This window comes from Nipponia nippon, unplaced genomic scaffold (genome assembly GCF_047370975.1).
Source record: "Nipponia nippon isolate SJK-2023a ecotype South Korea unplaced genomic scaffold, ASM4737097v1 scaffold_40, whole genome shotgun sequence".
NCBI lineage: Eukaryota > Metazoa > Chordata > Aves > Pelecaniformes > Threskiornithidae > Nipponia > Nipponia nippon.
Window position 1 is genome coordinate 708,509 of NW_028262359.1, and position 18,248 is coordinate 726,756.

The 18,248-nt window shown below is 45.6% G+C and overlaps 1 protein-coding gene across 3 annotated transcripts in view; it reads right to left on the reverse strand.

Annotated features, from left to right (window-relative positions):
- The window catches only part of UNC13B (unc-13 homolog B), a 224,037-nt gene that overhangs the window by 188,684 nt on the left and 17,105 nt on the right, over nt 1-18,248 (reverse strand). For all 3 annotated transcript variants that reach the window (XM_087777597.1, XM_087777596.1, XM_087777595.1), the window contains exons 2-3: nt 6,515-6,544; nt 4,325-4,424 (exon numbers count right to left, since the gene is read on the reverse strand). In XM_087777597.1, the coding sequence (XP_087633723.1) occupies nt 4,325-4,424; nt 6,515-6,544 (130 nt within the window). The remainder of the gene's footprint in view (nt 1-4,324; nt 4,425-6,514; nt 6,545-18,248) is intronic.

Consider the following 18,248-nt stretch of genomic DNA (forward strand, 5'->3'; position numbering starts at 1 on the left):
TATTTTAAACCCAAGTGCTGCTGTTCTGGTTTAAGGACACAGGAATTGAGGTCAGGAGTGTCCAGTACTTGGGTGACTGAGTCTACGTAGCTCAAAAACAAGCTATTATGCAGGCTTATTATAAGTTTACTGCTAGCATCCTGAAATTGAGTCTCCAGCTCCCTCTGTTTGGATACAGCTACTCAGTACGGCCAAGCTAACAGCTAGCCACCTGCACCATCACTGCTCTGCCCTCCCACTGCTCATCTCTTGGAAGATGATACTTACCTGATTGCACAAACTTGCAATAACAACAGAAACAACTGATTTTCCCCTGGCTGGACTAGCCCAAGGCCAGAAGGGGACGGGAAGGAAGAAATACTGTATTTTCAGACACACTCTAAAACCACATTCTTTGCTTCAACATACATGGACAGAGCAAAACGTTGATCATAAGACACCCAACAGGCTTCTGTACAGAACTCCACAGCACAGGCCACCAGATAAGAACACAAAATAAAAAGATTTTCAGTACAGTGGCTTTAATTGTCTTTGTGTCTCCCTTTCTCCACCTTCTGGTTAGATGCAGAACAGCTTCAGAGAACAAAAGAGCCGAGATTGGAATTTGGTGTCCCTCCCTTTCCACACACACATAGAGTTTACATGAAAGACATTTCTAACAACTTCAACACCAATTTAATCATCGTGTTCTAAACATCAGTTTGCACTTTCACTCAAGAAGTGCTTGCTGCAAACATGCAGTCCTTTCAAAGCTGCTTCAAAATTAGAAGACGTCCCCAAAGAAGACATGAAAGTGCTTTACTGGTCTGGTAAATAAGCAAATCTCAAACATCCCCAGAGCTCCAAATTCTGAAGTGTTATGTTTCACACGGAGTTTGGAAGCAAAACCAACAAACACAGACAGAAAGCGTTTTCTTGGTTGCAGTTTATTCTTCTGCTATGCCTCATAAAAAAGGTAAACACAAACACAGACAGTAAAAGCATCCTTCCCTCAGGGAAAAACTACTGTGTTCAAAAGCTTTTTACAACTTCAGAAAGAAAAAGAGCAAACCAGTGAGTAGTAGTATTGGAATATCAGTGTTATTTCTCCAGGGACAACTTTATGTACACAGGATCATGCAAAACACGTTCCCCACCACGTGTAATACTTTTGTTATAAAGAAAAACATCAGAGCAACTGTGCTGTTGCTTGGCTGAAGCAGGGACAATAATGGTGAGGTAGTTCAGCTAATATTCTGCTTTCATATCCCCTAGCAACTAATTACGGAGCAGCACAGTGACCTTACAGCATGCTAGCTAAGCTCCCAGCTGATATGGGAGAGCAGTTCCATGAGCTGTTTGAGGGGAAGGAGGAGGAGCAACCATGAAGACCATCATCCAATACAGAGAAGTGCCGTTCTTAAATCACTGGTGAGCAGCCTCCCCTGTAGCTGTCCAGGTTTAAAGCTAGCTCCTGCCCACAGGTTGAACACAAATCACAGGAAGAATGAGAGAGTAGTTTGGGTATGGGCATGTGATTTGGCAGACAGGTACAATTCCCTGCCCCAACCTTACGTCAGTGATAGCCACAGCCTCTGACCAGGAACTGCAGAGCTGAGAAGGTGGTGGCGTTCAGGAGAACACGTATTTCACCAGATGGCAAAGGACTCCAGACTCTCCGTGCAGAAGCACACATCTCATGCTGCTCCAAAAGCAGAGTGTCACAGAACAAGGGAGATGGGAGCACAGCTATGATGGCAACGCTGTACTGACCCAGGTGAGCTCCTCAACCAGAGGCAAAAGCTTCCCACTTTTGACAGAGAAGAACCAACTGCTGCTGGACTGGGAAACATACTCTCACAAAATCCTATGTGGGTCTCTTGCTACAGATACTATGCAAACACCTTGGACCTAGTCAAAAACAGCAGCGCTAGCTTTGACTCCACAAGATGAGCACAACATCATTCCCCCGCGCAACAGCAGTGTCCATGCCAAGTTCAGAGAAAAGCACTTGGAGTCCAGGATTCAGTAAATTTAGTTCACTTTGTCTTATAAAGCTATAGAAACAGAAGCAGATTCAATATATCAATGAGTCATTCACCTACCAGCAAGAAAGCCACCATTCTAAAAGATACTGGGAAATCCCTGGCTATGTGTCAGGACCATGAGGACCAGAACAAATCAAAGGTGCCAACTGCACCAGAAACCCTGGGAGACTTGGAACTGGTTCTGCTGCTCATGGCAGGGACTGGCAGCCCCTCAAGCTGCAGCCAGGGAGCTGGAAAACACATTCATGGGCAGCAGAACAACAGAAAACATCAGTACACAAGAGCAGCTCCCACACTGAGCTAACCAGGATCACCGTGTTGAGGTCCCAAATGCACGAACAGCAGCCACTAACAGTGGCCTCCACCCACACCCTCTTCCAATGGCCCAGGAGCTCCATTTTAGCTCAGCTATAGGCCTTCAGTCCTTGCCTAAGCTATGGTGTCAGTGTCTGTGATGGGTTGACCCTGGCTGGACGCCAGGTGCCCACAAAGCCGCTCTATCACTCCCCTCCTCAGCTGGACAGGGGAGAGAAAATATATTGAAAGGCTCGTGAGTCAAGATAAGGACAGGCAGAGATCACTCAGCAATTACCATCATGGGCAAAACAGACTCAACCTGGGGAAATTAGTTTAATTTATTACCAATCAAATCAGAGTAAGGTAACAAGAAAATAAAAACTAAATCTTAAAACACCTTCCCCCCACCCCTCCTTTCTCAACTTCACTCCCAATTTTCTCTACCTCCTCCCCCCAAGCAGCACAGGGGGACGGGAATGGGGGTTGGGGTCAGTTCACCCCACGCTGTCTCTGCCGCTCCCTCCTCCTCAGGGGAGGACTCCTCACACTCTGCCCCTGCTCCAGCGCGGGGTCCCTCCCACGGCAGACAGTCCTCCACCAACTGCTCCAGCGTGAGCCCTTCCCAGGGCTGCAGTTCCTCACCAACTGCTCCAGCGTGGGTCCCTTCCACGGGGCGCAGTCCTTCAGGAGCAGACTGCTCCAGCGTGGGTCCCCCACGGGGTCACCAGTCCTGACAGCAAACCTGCTCCAGCCTGCGCTCCTCTCTCCATGGGGCAACAGGTCCTGACAGGGGCCTGCTCCAGCACGGGCTCCCATGGGGTCACAGCCTCCTTCGGGCATCCCCCTGCTCCGGCGTGGGGTCCTCCAGGGGCTGCAGGTGGATCTCTGCTCCAGCGTGGACCTCCACGGGCTGCAGGGGGACAGCCTGCCTCACCATGGGCTTCCCCAGGGGCTGCAGGGGAATCTCTGCTCCGGCGCCTGGAGCACCTCCTCCCCTCCTTCTGCACTGGCCTTGCTGTCTGCAGGGCTCTGCCTCTCACGTATTCTCACTCCTCTCTTCTGCTACAATTGCTGTTGTGCAGGTTTCCCCCCTCACCTTCTTAACTATGTTATCCCAGAGGCGCTACCACTGTTATTGATGGGCTCGGCCTTGGCCAGCGGTGGGTCTGTCTTGGAGCCGGCTGGCATTGGCTCCATCGGACACAGGGGAAGCCTCTAGCAGCTTCTCACAGAAGCCACCCCTGTAGCCCCTCCTGCTACCAAAACCTTGCCACGCAAACACAATACAGTGTGCTTGTCTCGAGCTTAGCCGCAGCTGTGCCCATGCCTGGCCATGGACCACATCAATCCATACCCAACCCACAGATGGATTTCTCAGCTCAATCTCAGACTTGCCTTGTCACTAGGGACCTGAGTGGCAATTACTGGACTATGTCTGACACTGATTATAGTTACCAGACACAACCCTGAGCCTGACTGGCTATCTGCACTCACAGCTGGACCTTGGACCTGCCTCATTCCTACAAACTTGTCTGATGACCTGACCTCTCTGCAGACGCTGGCCCAATTCTTAGACCTGCCCCACTTGCACTGCTCAGGTGCTGTGGGACTGGGCCCTGGCTGGAGAGGACCCTGCCCTACCAGCCATCCTACCACACTCTGCTTCTGGCTCCCCGTCCCTGCGGAAGCAGCCGGCGCTCGCTGAACCCCGACACACAGGTCTAAGAAGAAGAATCCAGGCAACCTGATACTACTAAAGGACACAGGTTACTCCAGCCAGTCCATGGCACCAGCAGAGACAATCTTCCAACACACGTCTCCTTCAGCACAGGTCAGCATGTGCAACAGAAAGGTAAATGATTTAGATTGTCACTAGGCTTGTGCATTTTACCTACTTAAATATTCCAATTTATACAACACAATAGGAGCTCCATATAAACATCAGTGCTGTGAAAGGACTCAACTACAAGCACCTCATCGCTGCGCAACACTGTACTTACAACATGAAGTCCTGTTCCCAGCATGGTTGGTCACCTCGCACGGCTACCGTCGTGCTCTTCACATTTTGCACTTTCAGGGTCACATACGTATTGAATTTATCTGGGGAACGAGAGGCAAAAAGTTATCTCCTTCAGTATACTGTTTCATCACATAAGCAGAACATTTCACGGTTTTCAGTCCATACGTTGCATCCCAGGGGGACCCGAAAGGAAAAGCCCATCTGGGAAGACATCACTGGGTTAAGGAGCCAAATGTTGAAGATGTTCTTCACCTGCCATCAAATTTGCAATCACAGTTTATTAGAAATTCATGCACAAACAAACAAAAACAGGCAACTAAGCACTTGCAGTAAGTCAGAGTGTAAAATCCTGAAGAACGCAGACAGTTTGTGTCTAAGATGCTGCTTACTGAAACGCAGACGAGAGGAAGAAGAGACAGTCTGAAGGAACAGGGCCCATCATGCAGACCATGCAGACCGAAAAACAAACTTGCAAAATATACAAGCAAGAAGCAGCTGGGCTGATTGTATCATCTCTTCCCTTCTGCTCTCCTAGTTCGAACCTGGTTTTGCACCCACGAGTCCACAAAGAACTTTACAGACCAGTCAGGGGCAGAAGGAAAATACAGGGATTTATGCTAAATGTGCTAAAACCGACCTGTATTGCTTAAACCAGTTGACCTAGAACCACCACGTTACATCACATTTTGACAAGATGGGCTTTGTTTAGATGTTTTGCTTTTTATTGTAGATCTGAAGAAAAAGCCTGGAACAACTTTTCTCCCAGTTGCTGCTATCTCTTTGCTAATAAAACCAAAAGCAGCCAAGCACAGACACATACAAAGTTTGATTATCAGCACCTGAGAATGAACAAACTCCTTTTTAAGGGGAGTTACCACCTCAGACCTATTTATCAGTTTCCTCAAGGCTGGAACAAGACATATGCTAAGTAGCTAGAAAGCAGCGTACATATTTTAATACTTCAATGTTCTGCTGCATCTATTCCCAGCATAAGTTAGATCACAGCCCATTTTAATACTGCCAAAATTTGCATGCATCATTGCTGTGGGCTACTACAGCATGTCCCAACATCTAGCTTCAAGTATCCTAACAGAAAGGGAGGAAAGTAGAACTACATGATGCAGAAGCTCAGGAAGAAGTGGGAGTTACTGCAAGTCAGATTCCCTCATATCTAGCTACACCACTTGCATCCTCCTGGGACACTGGACTTGTCAGTGAAACTATATGCTTCAGTTGAGTTAAATCTAGACTACATGACAAATATTTTGCAGCTGTGAGTAGGCCTCTTGATTACAGAAAGGATAAAACACACATAGTCTCCCTTCCAGTCTGGGCACTCAGCTTTCCTTCCCTGGTAACTCAAGGTTGGTGCAGACACAGATCTTGACCTGACATGGAGTATGGACAAGAAGACCTGGGAAGCTTTCAGCTATAGCCTGAGGACAGCTATATCATGAGAATAAAGCTGAATAAAGTCATGAATACAGCTGTGCAATTGCTTCGGATCTAAACACATGAATAAGTGTTATTCCAAAAGCAAACTGCTTATTCTTTTGTAAAGTGTACATCAAATTTCATTCAATAAACCTATTTACCTGCTAAGGCATTCCTTGCTAGCTACTGAACCACAGCGAAATAGTTGCCTAGACTGTAAATTCTGGGTGCTACCAGCTCTTGGTTTTTATTTTATTATGCAGACACAAAACCTGGCGGATGGGATTTCAATCCCAAGCACAGCCATTACGGACTGCCACGTAAGAGAATGAATCACTTCTGTGGTACCATCCAGCAACCTCCATCAAGATCGAGGAGGCACTGAATCCAGACAGGCACACACCAGTTCTGCTCAGTGGACATTTTCAGATCCTGTTTTTAACAAGGACAGAGGAAGGAGGAGAGGAAAGGGCAGGGTGCGGTGGGAATTGCTGACAGTAAAGGAACATCTTTCTTCATCCGTCACCTGTTCAGGTGAGGTAAGCAAGTTAGAGGTTTCTCAGCACTGTGACACCAGGTCACATCCTCAAGCTTTATACTAAGTCAGGCTGCCTGGAGTCTCGGGGTAGCTTTTGTCACTCCTAAGGAGCACATGGAGGAGCAGAGAGGAGGTAGATGAAAACTGGAGGGAGCAGCACGAGTAGGAGTGAGAGAGCAGGTGTAAAACATGGCTTACCTGGTGGTCCTTGGAGTTTAGCTTTCTTTACTGCAAAGAGAAAAAAAGGAAAAGAAAAAAAACCCAGGCTGTTAGTGATTTTGTCCTGCTAGTTTCATTTGAGTCAGTGCATCACAGGGCATCGCATTAATTAGACAACATCCCCCAGCAGAGGCCTGGTCGCTGGAAATCCTCACTCATTTTAACAGTTTAACAGATCTGGAGGCAAAACCTCCTCTGTATCCCATCTCACCTCGCCAAATCGATGCATTTAAAAAGTAATCATAGGATTAATGTTTGCAAAGCAATGTGATATGGCTAATGCAAAGCAATTTCAAAACCAATCCTTTGCAACCAGAAGTTATTCCTGCTTAGCAAGATGTCATTTCATACTACCTCACTTACAAAGTTAACAGGTACTCTAGAAGAAATAAACATTTCTTTAAAAATAAAGAATCTGTCCTCAGCAGTGCAGAGCAGGCTTTCAACCACAACTTGAAAATAATCAAGCCTGAATAGTAGCTCTATAGTATGACATCTGTAAATCAAATTAACCCACTATGACAAACAAGCAGGAGTCTAAACTCAAATGTCACTTTTCCAAGCTCTCCTCTGTTAATTTAATTCCAGGACAGTGCTTATCAAAAACAATGGTTAGAACATAAAACAGTACTGGCTCTTATCTCACTGGATGGAGAAGGCCCATGTCTACCTAGGGGAGATTTTGTTTACATTTCTCTTTTGCGAGCTCATATCCTCACTGGTATGGCTAAGTGTAAGCACTAAGAGAAGGCATCTCTAGGCTCCAGCTAGTTTTCCCAGTGGAAAACTAACACTAAGAAAACATATTTAACAAGCTAGGAAGCAAGATACACCTGAGAGCAAAAATATTTAAAAACTGGTGTAGTGAAGTTTCCTCTAGAAAACAGAGCACCCAACATTTACTAAAGGCTCACAGAGTCTAACTTCCAAGATAAATGTTCTAGAAAGGAACATTAAAAAACAAAAATAAAAACAAAAATAAACCCAATGGCCCTTACACAGTTACATGCACAGAGCGGCAATGGAGCGTGATGCTGGAGAACACCCTTGCTATTTAAGAAATTCTCATTTGCAAGCATTTACCGTCCAGGTAGGTGTTTGCATGAAGGAAATGCTGTACCAGGTGTAGTACGAGCCAGAGGCGTCTCAAACAGAAGTTAGAAGAGCTGTGGCTTTTACCTAGACTGCCAAGGCCCAACAGCCTTTAGGTGCAAAATAAACAGGTTCATTTTTTCCCCAGGTTGAGGGCCTGAAGCATTCCTGATGCTAAACCTAATGGTGCAAGCAAAACATACAATGGTGGGGGCCAGTGTTCCTGCTGACGGAAGATGCAGATTCCTTTTTAATCTCCAAACCAATCAGTCTGTTTAACCACCGAGAAACAGGCAGGGCAACCTACCCCACTTCCTAGGTGCCTCTGGATACCACAGAAAAGCACGCATTTCATGAAATACTGCCCTGGAGTGGGCAGACACCAGCTTATCTCTGATCCTCCCCTCTCCCCCCCACCCCTTTGCAAGAGGCAGGAGACAAAGAAACAAGTGCATGTGCTTGAGGGAAGGAAAAAAGGAGAAAGAAGGCAGGGGATGCACAGTAAGCTTCAGCTGGTGTCTCTCTGTTCGTAACAAGCTCCACCACCATTAGCAGCCAAGCAGAGGCAACCCCAGTGTGGAAATCTGGTATTATTTGTCAAAAAAGCAGGCAGAGTGGGCCAATGGCTCCTAGACACAGAGAGGAGACGCTGTCTCCTCAGCAAGCGATATGCAAACTAAGAGACAGATGCTGTCTGCACATTGTGGTCTCAACCGCTAAATATTAAGAGGTTCATCTGATGAAAAGCAGCAAACCCTGCTGAAAACAACGCCCATGTGGGGCTCCAGCCAGAGCTGTCCCAGGGCTCACAGCAACAAGGATATCCTGGGGCAGCAGCAAGGCTGAACGAGGATCACAAGCCTGCGACAGACCCACATAACAAAAATGGGGTCTTGTATCTTTAGTATCTACCAGGAATGAACCCCGTGCCCCTCGACCACCTGCATGTAATAAATTACACCCTCAGTTGCAGAAGCAGGGCTTTTGAGCTGGATCACAAACCTGGGAGTCTCGCCTCACCAGTAACTCTCTTGCTCTACCTGCAAGTTCACACAGCATGTCCCAAAAGTTCCCATGAAAAGTGACTTGGACACGTTTTTATTTTCTTAGCCCACTGGAAAGCACTTTCTAAGGGTGTGTAAAAATCATTGGAAAGGTGCAGCTCCCACATCTCCTCGGGATCGGGACCGGCTGTGAGACTGCCGCGTTCCCCATAAAACAGGGTGAGTGTCCGGGAGCTCCAAGCTGGAAAAAGCCGCTAGACGCTGCCAAGACCCAGCCCGCTCGCCAGCCCAGGGAATTCACGGGTCAGGTGCAACGCGCAGAACGGCATGCACCACGCCTCTGCCCAAGGACTGCAGCTTTGGAAAACCACAATCCGGTTAACTTTCCCTGGGGAAACTTCCGTACCCACACCGGTTCGCTCTGTCTCTTTAGAGCTCCTCCGTGCCAAGTGCTCAAGAAAGGACACAAAGGAGTATCCAAGTCGTGAAGAAGCCCGAGGCATTAACAACTCACAGAGACTCAGAGTGTTGCAACAAAGGCTGAAAACTCATTGCTACTCCAGGGGCAGGAGGACGGCAGGCTGAAATCGAGCCGCGTGAAACAGTACATTTTAGAAAATAAAATCTGTATCACAAAAGGAAACAATTCTCTAGAGCACTCAGCAACACCAAGTGTTATACATGCAGTTGCTTCTGCATTGCCACAAAGCAAAAACCTGAAGAGAAAGTAAATCAAATGTCTTGATCAGAGATCTCCTGACTCACTCCCATTTATCCCACAGGCGCTTCTGGGCTCTGGGGAAACCGCATTTTTAAACTATCTGGAAATACTAAATTCCATCCAGTTCGAAATGGGTGCTCTCAGCAAACCGGGCAGCACAGAAAGTCCAGCCATTCAGAGGCAAGCATTGAACTATGCAAACCGTAATCATCCTACACCACTGAAACACTGTATGGGAAGGACACCAGGGAGGGAATGAAAACGATAGAAAATTAGAAAGGAAAGCCAGACCTAGTGCTTTGCACAGAGATGCACCTGTTCTCACTGTGCAAGTGAATATTCATTTAATCGCTAAAAAAAGACTCCAGCATATCAGAGACACAGCTATTGCACCTCAATTCAAGGAGCTATTAGAAAGCAGATGGGTTGCACTGAAATAACCGCATGCAAATTAAGACAGACAGATACAGAAGCAGGGAAAATTGATGTAAACATTCAGTTCATCCAGATATTTTTTTTCTCTGGGAATCTCTCATCATTTTGGTGTTACTCTAAATAAAGAGACAAGAAAAAAATTAAGTTGAAGTCTTGCCTGCAACTTTAAAAAAAAAACCACAACAGGATTCCAGATGCTCTACAGCTGTCAGTTACAAAAGGCTGGAGAGTCAGACAGACTCCTAAAGACCAGGAAAGGAAAATACAAGCCAGACATTGCAAAAAAGGTCCCGAATCACTGTGGGAGGGTGGAAAAACAACAGCAGAACTTATATCAGAGTATTCTTAAACTCAGTTCTACAGAGAAATTCTTGCTATGCACTGATTTTTCCATCAGTCTGAAGGATAATTCAAGGTTCAGACAACACATTGCTCAAAACTCCTAAGCGGAAACGCACTCCTATTCAGTTAAAGGGTACCTGGGTGTTCTGAACATCTGCAGATTTGAGATCACCTTTTAACATCTGCTTGCAAATCAGAGGGATGCAGACACAGGGAGTGCCTGAGCAGATGGCCAAAAGATTACATCCTAACTAAATCCAGCACATGACTGACGAGCTGGTCACTCACCACGCTACAACAAAATCTACATCCTTACACAGAGGCCAATAAAGCGCCGTGGAGGGGCTGTGGGAGAAATGAGAAGAATGAAAGGATGCAGTATAATTAGTGCTCTTAAAAAGAAATGCAACACTGAAAGCAGAGCATTCAAAATGCATTTTCATGATCAGCAAATTGACAAATAGCTTCCTCTTCCCTGTGAAACATGAATGCAGTGTTAACGTTTTCGAGTGCACTAACTTCTACAGTACCTGTCCCCAGCTGAACAGCAGAATTGATATGCATTTCCATTTCACTCTGTGCTTCTTCTCACCTCGTCCAGATGCTCAGACTTCAGTGCACAGTGGTACGTAGCAGTAGGTGCAAAGGTTGCTCAAGCAACAGAAATGGGAGACCACAGCAAAACACTCATACTACCCAAGACAAAGTCAACACATCAAATTCGCAGCCTGTGCGCCCTGCAGCAGGCATGCAGAAGGGAGGGAAGCGCTGGCTAGGCAGCGCTCTAGCCCTTCAGGTCTGTTACATTTTCTGTAACTGAGCCTTAGGTAATAATTTTGCTCCCTGCACCAACACCTATAGCACATGTACTCATTGCAGAGCCAGAAAATCAACACCTCCCACTCACTTCCTAAAAGGTATTTATAAAATCCATGAGAGGCTGGCAAGTGGCTCAAGACCGGCACATCTAACAAGGACTGTTCTGTCCCTGGGGATCCCACCCTGACGCACAGGTACCTTTCCCTTCCCTGGAAATTAAAATATTTTGTATGCACAGCCCCTGCACACCCTCACCTCCCCTTGACAGCGAGGAACCCTTGTCTCTCCCACTGCCGGGACCCATAAGGTACTCCAGGCTGGAAGAAGCAGAGGCCATGCAGTGGCCTCACCCCTGGTTTTAAGTCAGCCACTGCTTTGTTTTACACGATCTCTATAAAAGTCCCTCAGCATCAGAAGTATGCTATTAAAAGCAATTGCATGTGCCACAGCAGAACAGCAGTACTGACTGCGCCCTGAAACTCTTCTCATCCCTTCACACCTCTGAGAAAGAAAGAGCTGGATAAAACAGCGGTTTAATGGTTTTCCATGCCTGTTATGAGGGTTCAACATGTCACAGCCACCTTGGTATTCCCAGCCTGAGACGTGTTTAAAAAGGAAGGCTCCACTGCATTCTCATACACTCAGAGTTAAATTATGTTCAGAAGGAAGAGATTTTCCTGAACCAGCTCAGAGGAAGAATAATCGGACAGGAGGTCCCAGGGACCCACCGGCACTCAGCAGCACCTCCACAGCCTCTGCTGTAATTGCAGAGAGCCCGGAGCAGGGTCCACTTGCGCTCCTCTCCTGGGAGCAGAGCCCTGCTGAGCTGGGGTGGTTATCACAGCCGAGAGACTCCTTCAGCCTCAGGGGCCACTGAGAGACAAGAGGCTTAAGTCACGTTTAACACTTTATGCTTTGTCTTTCTGCCAGGGAACACAAACCACTGGTTTACATACAAACACTGTTCCACTCGAGCAGGGAAGAGAGCACTTCATGCACCAGCGTGTTCCCTTCGAGAATGGCGTGACAGAAACACAGCGGGTACCTTTGCATACCAACAGACATAATAGCTGAGACTGCATTCACAGAAAACAGAGGAAAGCATTTTGTTGTTGCTTGATGTGAATGCAGGGCTGGGCTGACCAGAGAACTGCCCTGCTGCCAGAAGGAAGAAGGGCCACCGCGAAATCCCACTTTTCTCCGTAACTGGCAGAGAGCAGGAACATAGCGCAGATTTCCATCAGTACCTGAAGAATTAAGCTTGCATCTAGGGGCTGAATTTTTCTGACTTAATACCTAAAACAGTCCTTCAAAAAATTAATCACCTGTTTGACTGAGACAACTGTGGAGGAATCCATATAGCCGCAAAAGCAAGCCATCAGTACCACTAAATTTACCTCTACTGAACAGAGAGATTGACCTGCTTTAATGTAGTCCAGAATAAATGGCATGGACACAATATGAGTTTATTTATTTTTAATATTCCATCAAAATGAAAAAAAAAAAAAAACCAAAAAAACAAGCAAACACACTTTTACATTGCAATTCCCATTCATGTAGCAAAGAGCTTTCTTCAATTTGACCGCTCTAAATGCCCACAGGACAATTTGACTCTCCTTTCTCAAGGCCTTGGGAAACATGTGAAACAAAGGAAAGGTACGCTCACTTCAGCAACCAGCTACATCTAAAAAGCAACTACTATCCTCTTGGATTTTTCTCAGGAAAGGGTGAAAAAAAAATTAAAAAGATTCTATTCTGTTGCCTGTGGTAGCAAATTATCCACCCAAGGGATTTCCATTTTGCCAGATGTCTTGAGAATGAATTAGAATCCCTCCTAATTCACATGAATTAGCATCTTCCTGCTCAGATGATCTGCAAATTCATTACCCTGTCCAGAGACACACAAAGCTACTAAGTTTATTTGATTTACAATACAATTTCCAACAAACAGCTTTCTAACAGTCACTCCACCCTTTCTGCCCACTAGACAGGGGCTGACAGCAGCTGAGACCTGTGTCACTGCTTGGGAGGGTTTTCCAGATTCCTGTGCTAAGAGGAGACACACTCAACACTAACCCAACTTAACTTCAGCATCATTTCATATAGCAAATCCAGGAAGGCACCACGTAAAGTGCACAACCCAATAACCCTCCACACTGCCAAACCTCACTAGGTGCTCCCCTGTTCACCTGTAAATTCCCTGGTGAATGAAGATGCAGGGCGTGCATGCACACAAGTGTCACAACCCGCAGGCAGACAGCACCCCCGTGTCTCCCTCCACAGCCCAGACACCCCATTCCTTGGGGCTGACAGATGCTTCCAGTCCCGACGGGACACTGCAGCTGCTGCCTGCTTCTGCTTCCTAAGCTTCACCCCAGCATTGGTTTCTTGCCAGAATTTTCACAGCCCCAGGCTCAGCGTCCCACCACCTATATGGGCTGAACTTTGGTCAGCAATGTACTGAAATCTACCCAGAAAAAGCCTGGGTTTCATACATAGAAGTTACATATCATCGTCTTGTCTAAATCTCTATTATGGCCATAGCCGATCAGCACCAGAGTGACACAGCTCAGTGGCAGGATATCTGGAGTATTCCCCACTCTTTCATTCACACGAACTTGGAAGAGCTAGCAGGACAAGACGATGGCCAATCTACACAGAACTGCGCAAATCCGCAGTTAATACACTATGCTGGACCAGTTATCAAATCTAAGATATATCTGACTATTTTGCTCAATCATCCACTCTGATCACTTTAGTGAACTAGGTAATTTCACACCTCCTGCAAATACTGTCACTTTTCAGCTCAGCTTTTGTACAAAACTTGGTAAGTGTATACAGCACAGCTCAGCTTGCACCAGAGCTTCATAGTGCTCTGCTTCTTCCATCCTTACCAAAGTTACTAGATAACTTAAACGGAACAAATTAAAAAACTTGGTAGGAAACCCTTTCTGGCAGTTGCAAACACTTCAATAAAAACCACATTCTCAAGGTACACCTGGAGCAGACAACCAACTTTGCAGACCCTTTGGCCAGGGTTGCTTAAATGTTGTTTTCGTTTTGTTTTTAAACAAAACTCAGTCCTCACCAGCAAGAAGCCTTCTCTTAAAAGACCCTACTTCTCTAAAAGGTATTTCATGCAACAGGAGGAGTGACAATTCAATTTACTTTCTATGATGGTTTAACATAGCAGGCAGTTAATGTAAGTAGGCTTCTGAACACTTTCAATGACAAAATAGATTCAGACAGTTAGAGACATCTGGGTCTCGTTTACAGGTTAATCTGTTACCAGATTTGATTTGACACACTGACTTAACATCACACAGGTTTCAGTCGCCTGAACTGAAGAGTTTCACATGCTTTCTTGTTTGTTGCTTAGCTCAAGAACTCACCTACCTGAAATATTCCTCGAACTATTTCAGCAACAGAAATTCACAGGTGAAGAAAATGCTACAGCAATTAAAAAAATTATAAATAGTGCTGCAGAAGATATGCCATAGGGATGGCAGTTGTGAACAGTTTTGGACCAAAAAAAAAAAAAAAAAAAAAATCAAACCTGTATCTTGAAGAAACACAAACTGAAAACAAAACGACTTACTAGGAGAATACAGGACAGGAAAAATGGAACTGAAACTATGCATGCAAATTGTAGAAAACAACTGTGACAGGGAACAAAACTAAAGAGGAAAACTAAAGAGGTCTGCAACTGTTTCCTTTCCTGAAGTCAGAGTAGACATCAGACTGCTCTTCCAGGATCCTTACATCAGCACTTCTCTGGAAAATAGTATCAGGCAGCAAGGTCATGCTGTTATTTGTTGGTTTGAAAACATAATTTGAAATAGAGCAACTAGGCCAGGATAGGTTCACAGAGAGGAATGAAGGGAGGAGACTCACAAAACAGCAGGTCCCCAAACCCTCATCTCTGAACCTGTACATGGATATGGTGATTTTACTAAAAAGCTAACACAGAACAGGATCTACACTGGCAAAATACAATCAATGTACCATGATCATTAGGTGCTGCAAAAGGATTCCAGCATTTTAAAACATGCAGATCATTTTATCCAAAAAGCCTCAGGAGATCTTACCAATAAAATGCTTAAAAAATTGACAAGTTATTTTGTAAACCGCAGCTCAAATAGTTATTACATTAAGCATTAGCACTTAGTGAAACTTCTGCTTTGCAGTAAGGAAGCTGCAAGAAGTTTCCTTACAGCTGATCCCAGAAAAAGCTTCCTGAAAGACAGTAGGAAGCATTCAATTCATTTCAGGCAAGCAGCAGCTGAAATAAGCTTGACAATATTGTTTCTTCTGTCTGGGGAAAAAAAAAAAAAAAATCATAATCATGAACCATACAGCCAAAAAATCTCGAAACAGATGTTGGGAAGCAGTAAAGAAAGTAGGAACATGCGAGCCTTGAACTTTACAACCTCCTGAAACAGATTAGCACTGCCAGTGAATCCAGAGTGCCAACAGCCCGTAAAATATTTTCCAGTTTTTACACGAAATATACTTGGAAACAGAAGTAGTGCAGAAGCTTCTACTTCCAGGCACCCTGCATGGCTAAACGCTGTGCAGGAGAGAGGAGGCGGCAGCAGTCGGAGGAGAGGAGCGGACACGGCACGCTGGAATTCCCAGCGCCAGGTGGGACACATCACTGCAGACGCTCTTCCAGGCTACAGGGCTATCTGTCCCCGTTTCTCCTGCCGGCATGGTCCCACAGTTCAGCCAGCAGGCAGGCAGTCCCAGGACACTTCCCCAGCCAGCGCAAAGCAGATCAACCCGTTGAGCTCAAGTCACCTTTCAGGTAACTAGAACAAGTTGAGAATCATAAGCCATCTTCTGCCCACTTTGGGACTTGCTGGAATGACAGCCTGCCAGTGCCCAGACAAAAATCTTTCCTCTAGCAATGCGTCTCGTTCTCGTCCTTAAAGGCTGTGCAGAAAGTATTAGCTCCAGTTCTCAAGAGCCCTACAGCCTGTGCTGGACTACAAGGTGCCTCAAAGACACAGCAAGCCTGCGTGCTGCTCTCCAGAGAGCCCTTTACCTCATTACTCACCTTTTCAACTGATCTGACAATAATCACTATCTCAATGCAAACTGACAAGCTAATTCTAGCAAGGCGAGAGCCAGCATACTCAGATGCTTATTTAGAATTGTGCTTTGCTTCTTCATAACCTTCCCACAGACATGTTAACATCTACCTGAAATTTAACTTCGCTCCTAGCTGTCACCTCAATGTCCATTTGCTACTCAAACCCAAAGGCCCAGGCTCTGAGACACAGTTAGTGGAGCACTCTGGCTATCTTCAGATGGTTTTCTTCACCAAGGAAAGCCTCTGAAGCGTCAGTTCTCCTGCCCTATTTCTCCAGCGAGAACTGCAACCAAATCACACCAGAGTAGTCACGAATGATACTCCACAGAGACCTTTTGGCCCTCTCACAGATGTTTGCCTTGTGGTTACTGCCTCTCCCCCCACCAGCACCATGACAAAGCCAGTCAGATTCATAATTTACTGATCCCAAAACATCAGTTGTTCGAAGAAGTCCAACAGTCCCACTGCTCAAACTGGATGCTGGAATTCCCTAAGATCCACTTTGACGTCAATGACCTCTCGGACTTTGGTCCCAAACCAGATGTCTCCTGCCCTGCAGACCAAGGGGCTCTCTGCACTAAGTGAAGCTATATCATGATAGGAAGGGCTGCAGAACAAGCCCATTTAGCCTGGTATCTTGTCCAAACACCTAGACGATTCCTAGGAAAGAACATGACATGATGATACAGCAGTACCTACTCTATACCTTAATATGCTCCCAGTTTCTAGCCTTAGGACCCAGACGCGACATTTTGGGAAGCAGAGTTTCATACAGTCTGTTCTACCACCAAATCTCAGGTGAATTCCACTTTGGTATTTCTTCAATAGCAAGGGGGAACAGATGCTTCAGAGACCTCGCTTCACAATTTAGCCTCTTTGCTATGCATCTTTGCTGTCACTTGACAGCAGTATCAGATCTTCTAAAGTAGGCAGACCACACAAGCAAACCCGTATCATGCTCCACTGAGAAGAAAGGGACTGTCTCTCATAAAGAGAGACAAGATGCTTTGCTACCTGTGTGACACAGCAAATACAGTCTCCTTTTTTTTTTTTAAACTAAAATAAATAGCCTCCCCACAACCACAATACACAAAAGAAAATCCTTCCTCAAATTCTGCAGGGCTATCAGCAGAGCCAAGTCCCTTATTAGTACCACCACCATTCCTCAAGGGTAGACAAACATACGTTAGTTGACTGAGTAATCCCTCCTAGCTTTGGCCTGACCTAGCACAGGCAGGCGAGCATCACCTCCGACTCATTGGTCTGGATCGGTTACACTTTTCTTGAGAAGTGGGAAAACAAACACACACTGAAGTTTTGTTATGTTGTGCTTACAAACCAAGAGATGATGCCTTTGTCCAAAGTCTGCTTTCCAAGGGGAGCAGGGAAGTAGAGTGTGGTGATGGAGAAATGGGTTTGCTACTATTTGTGTAACAGAACACCTTTTCACCAAAAAGGAAACTGAGGATGTGGCCAACTTCTTGATTCTATAGAACAGCTCCACCTATATACACTTACCAACCAAACACTAAAACCAGTTGCTAAAAAGCAGCGAGGAGAAATCCTCTAACATCTATTTCTTCCTTTTTTGGCTGACCAACACAGACATGTTGCTTAAGATTCACTAAAGTTTCTGCTCAGCAGCTGCTTTGAACTGAGCAGTGAGGACAGGAACAAAATCTCTTATTCAAATCACAGAGATTATGAGAGGTTAATCCTCCTGACGCTGGCAGCACAGACAACTCTGTCAGGCGACCTGGTTCCCCAACCAAGAGGTGAACTAAACAGTAATCCACACTGCCTCTTCTCTCCAATATTCTGTTGCAGCCTTTATTTTATTTTATTGGTAAAAAAGCAGCTTGGGTGCAAGATACTGGAGGGAGTTACTGTGTCTGACTCTCAGAAGACATACTCTGCTAGATTGTGCTTTGGTCACTTTGCTTTAAGGAGTTCCCTGCAGGTTATGGATTTCTTCTGAACTTTTAACTGTTTTATGATCAGAAGAGACAGCATCCCTACTCCTGAATCTGTGCCTGATGAGGAAAAAAAAAAAAAAATCCATCAAATCTTTCAGAATTTTTAGATATAGAAGATAAATACCGCTGGGCAGAGAATAAAGGAGCTTCCAATTTTCAGTGGCATAAATTACCCTTCTTTCAAGTTCTGTAAGGTTCAGAAATATGTTATTTTAAATTAGCCTTAATT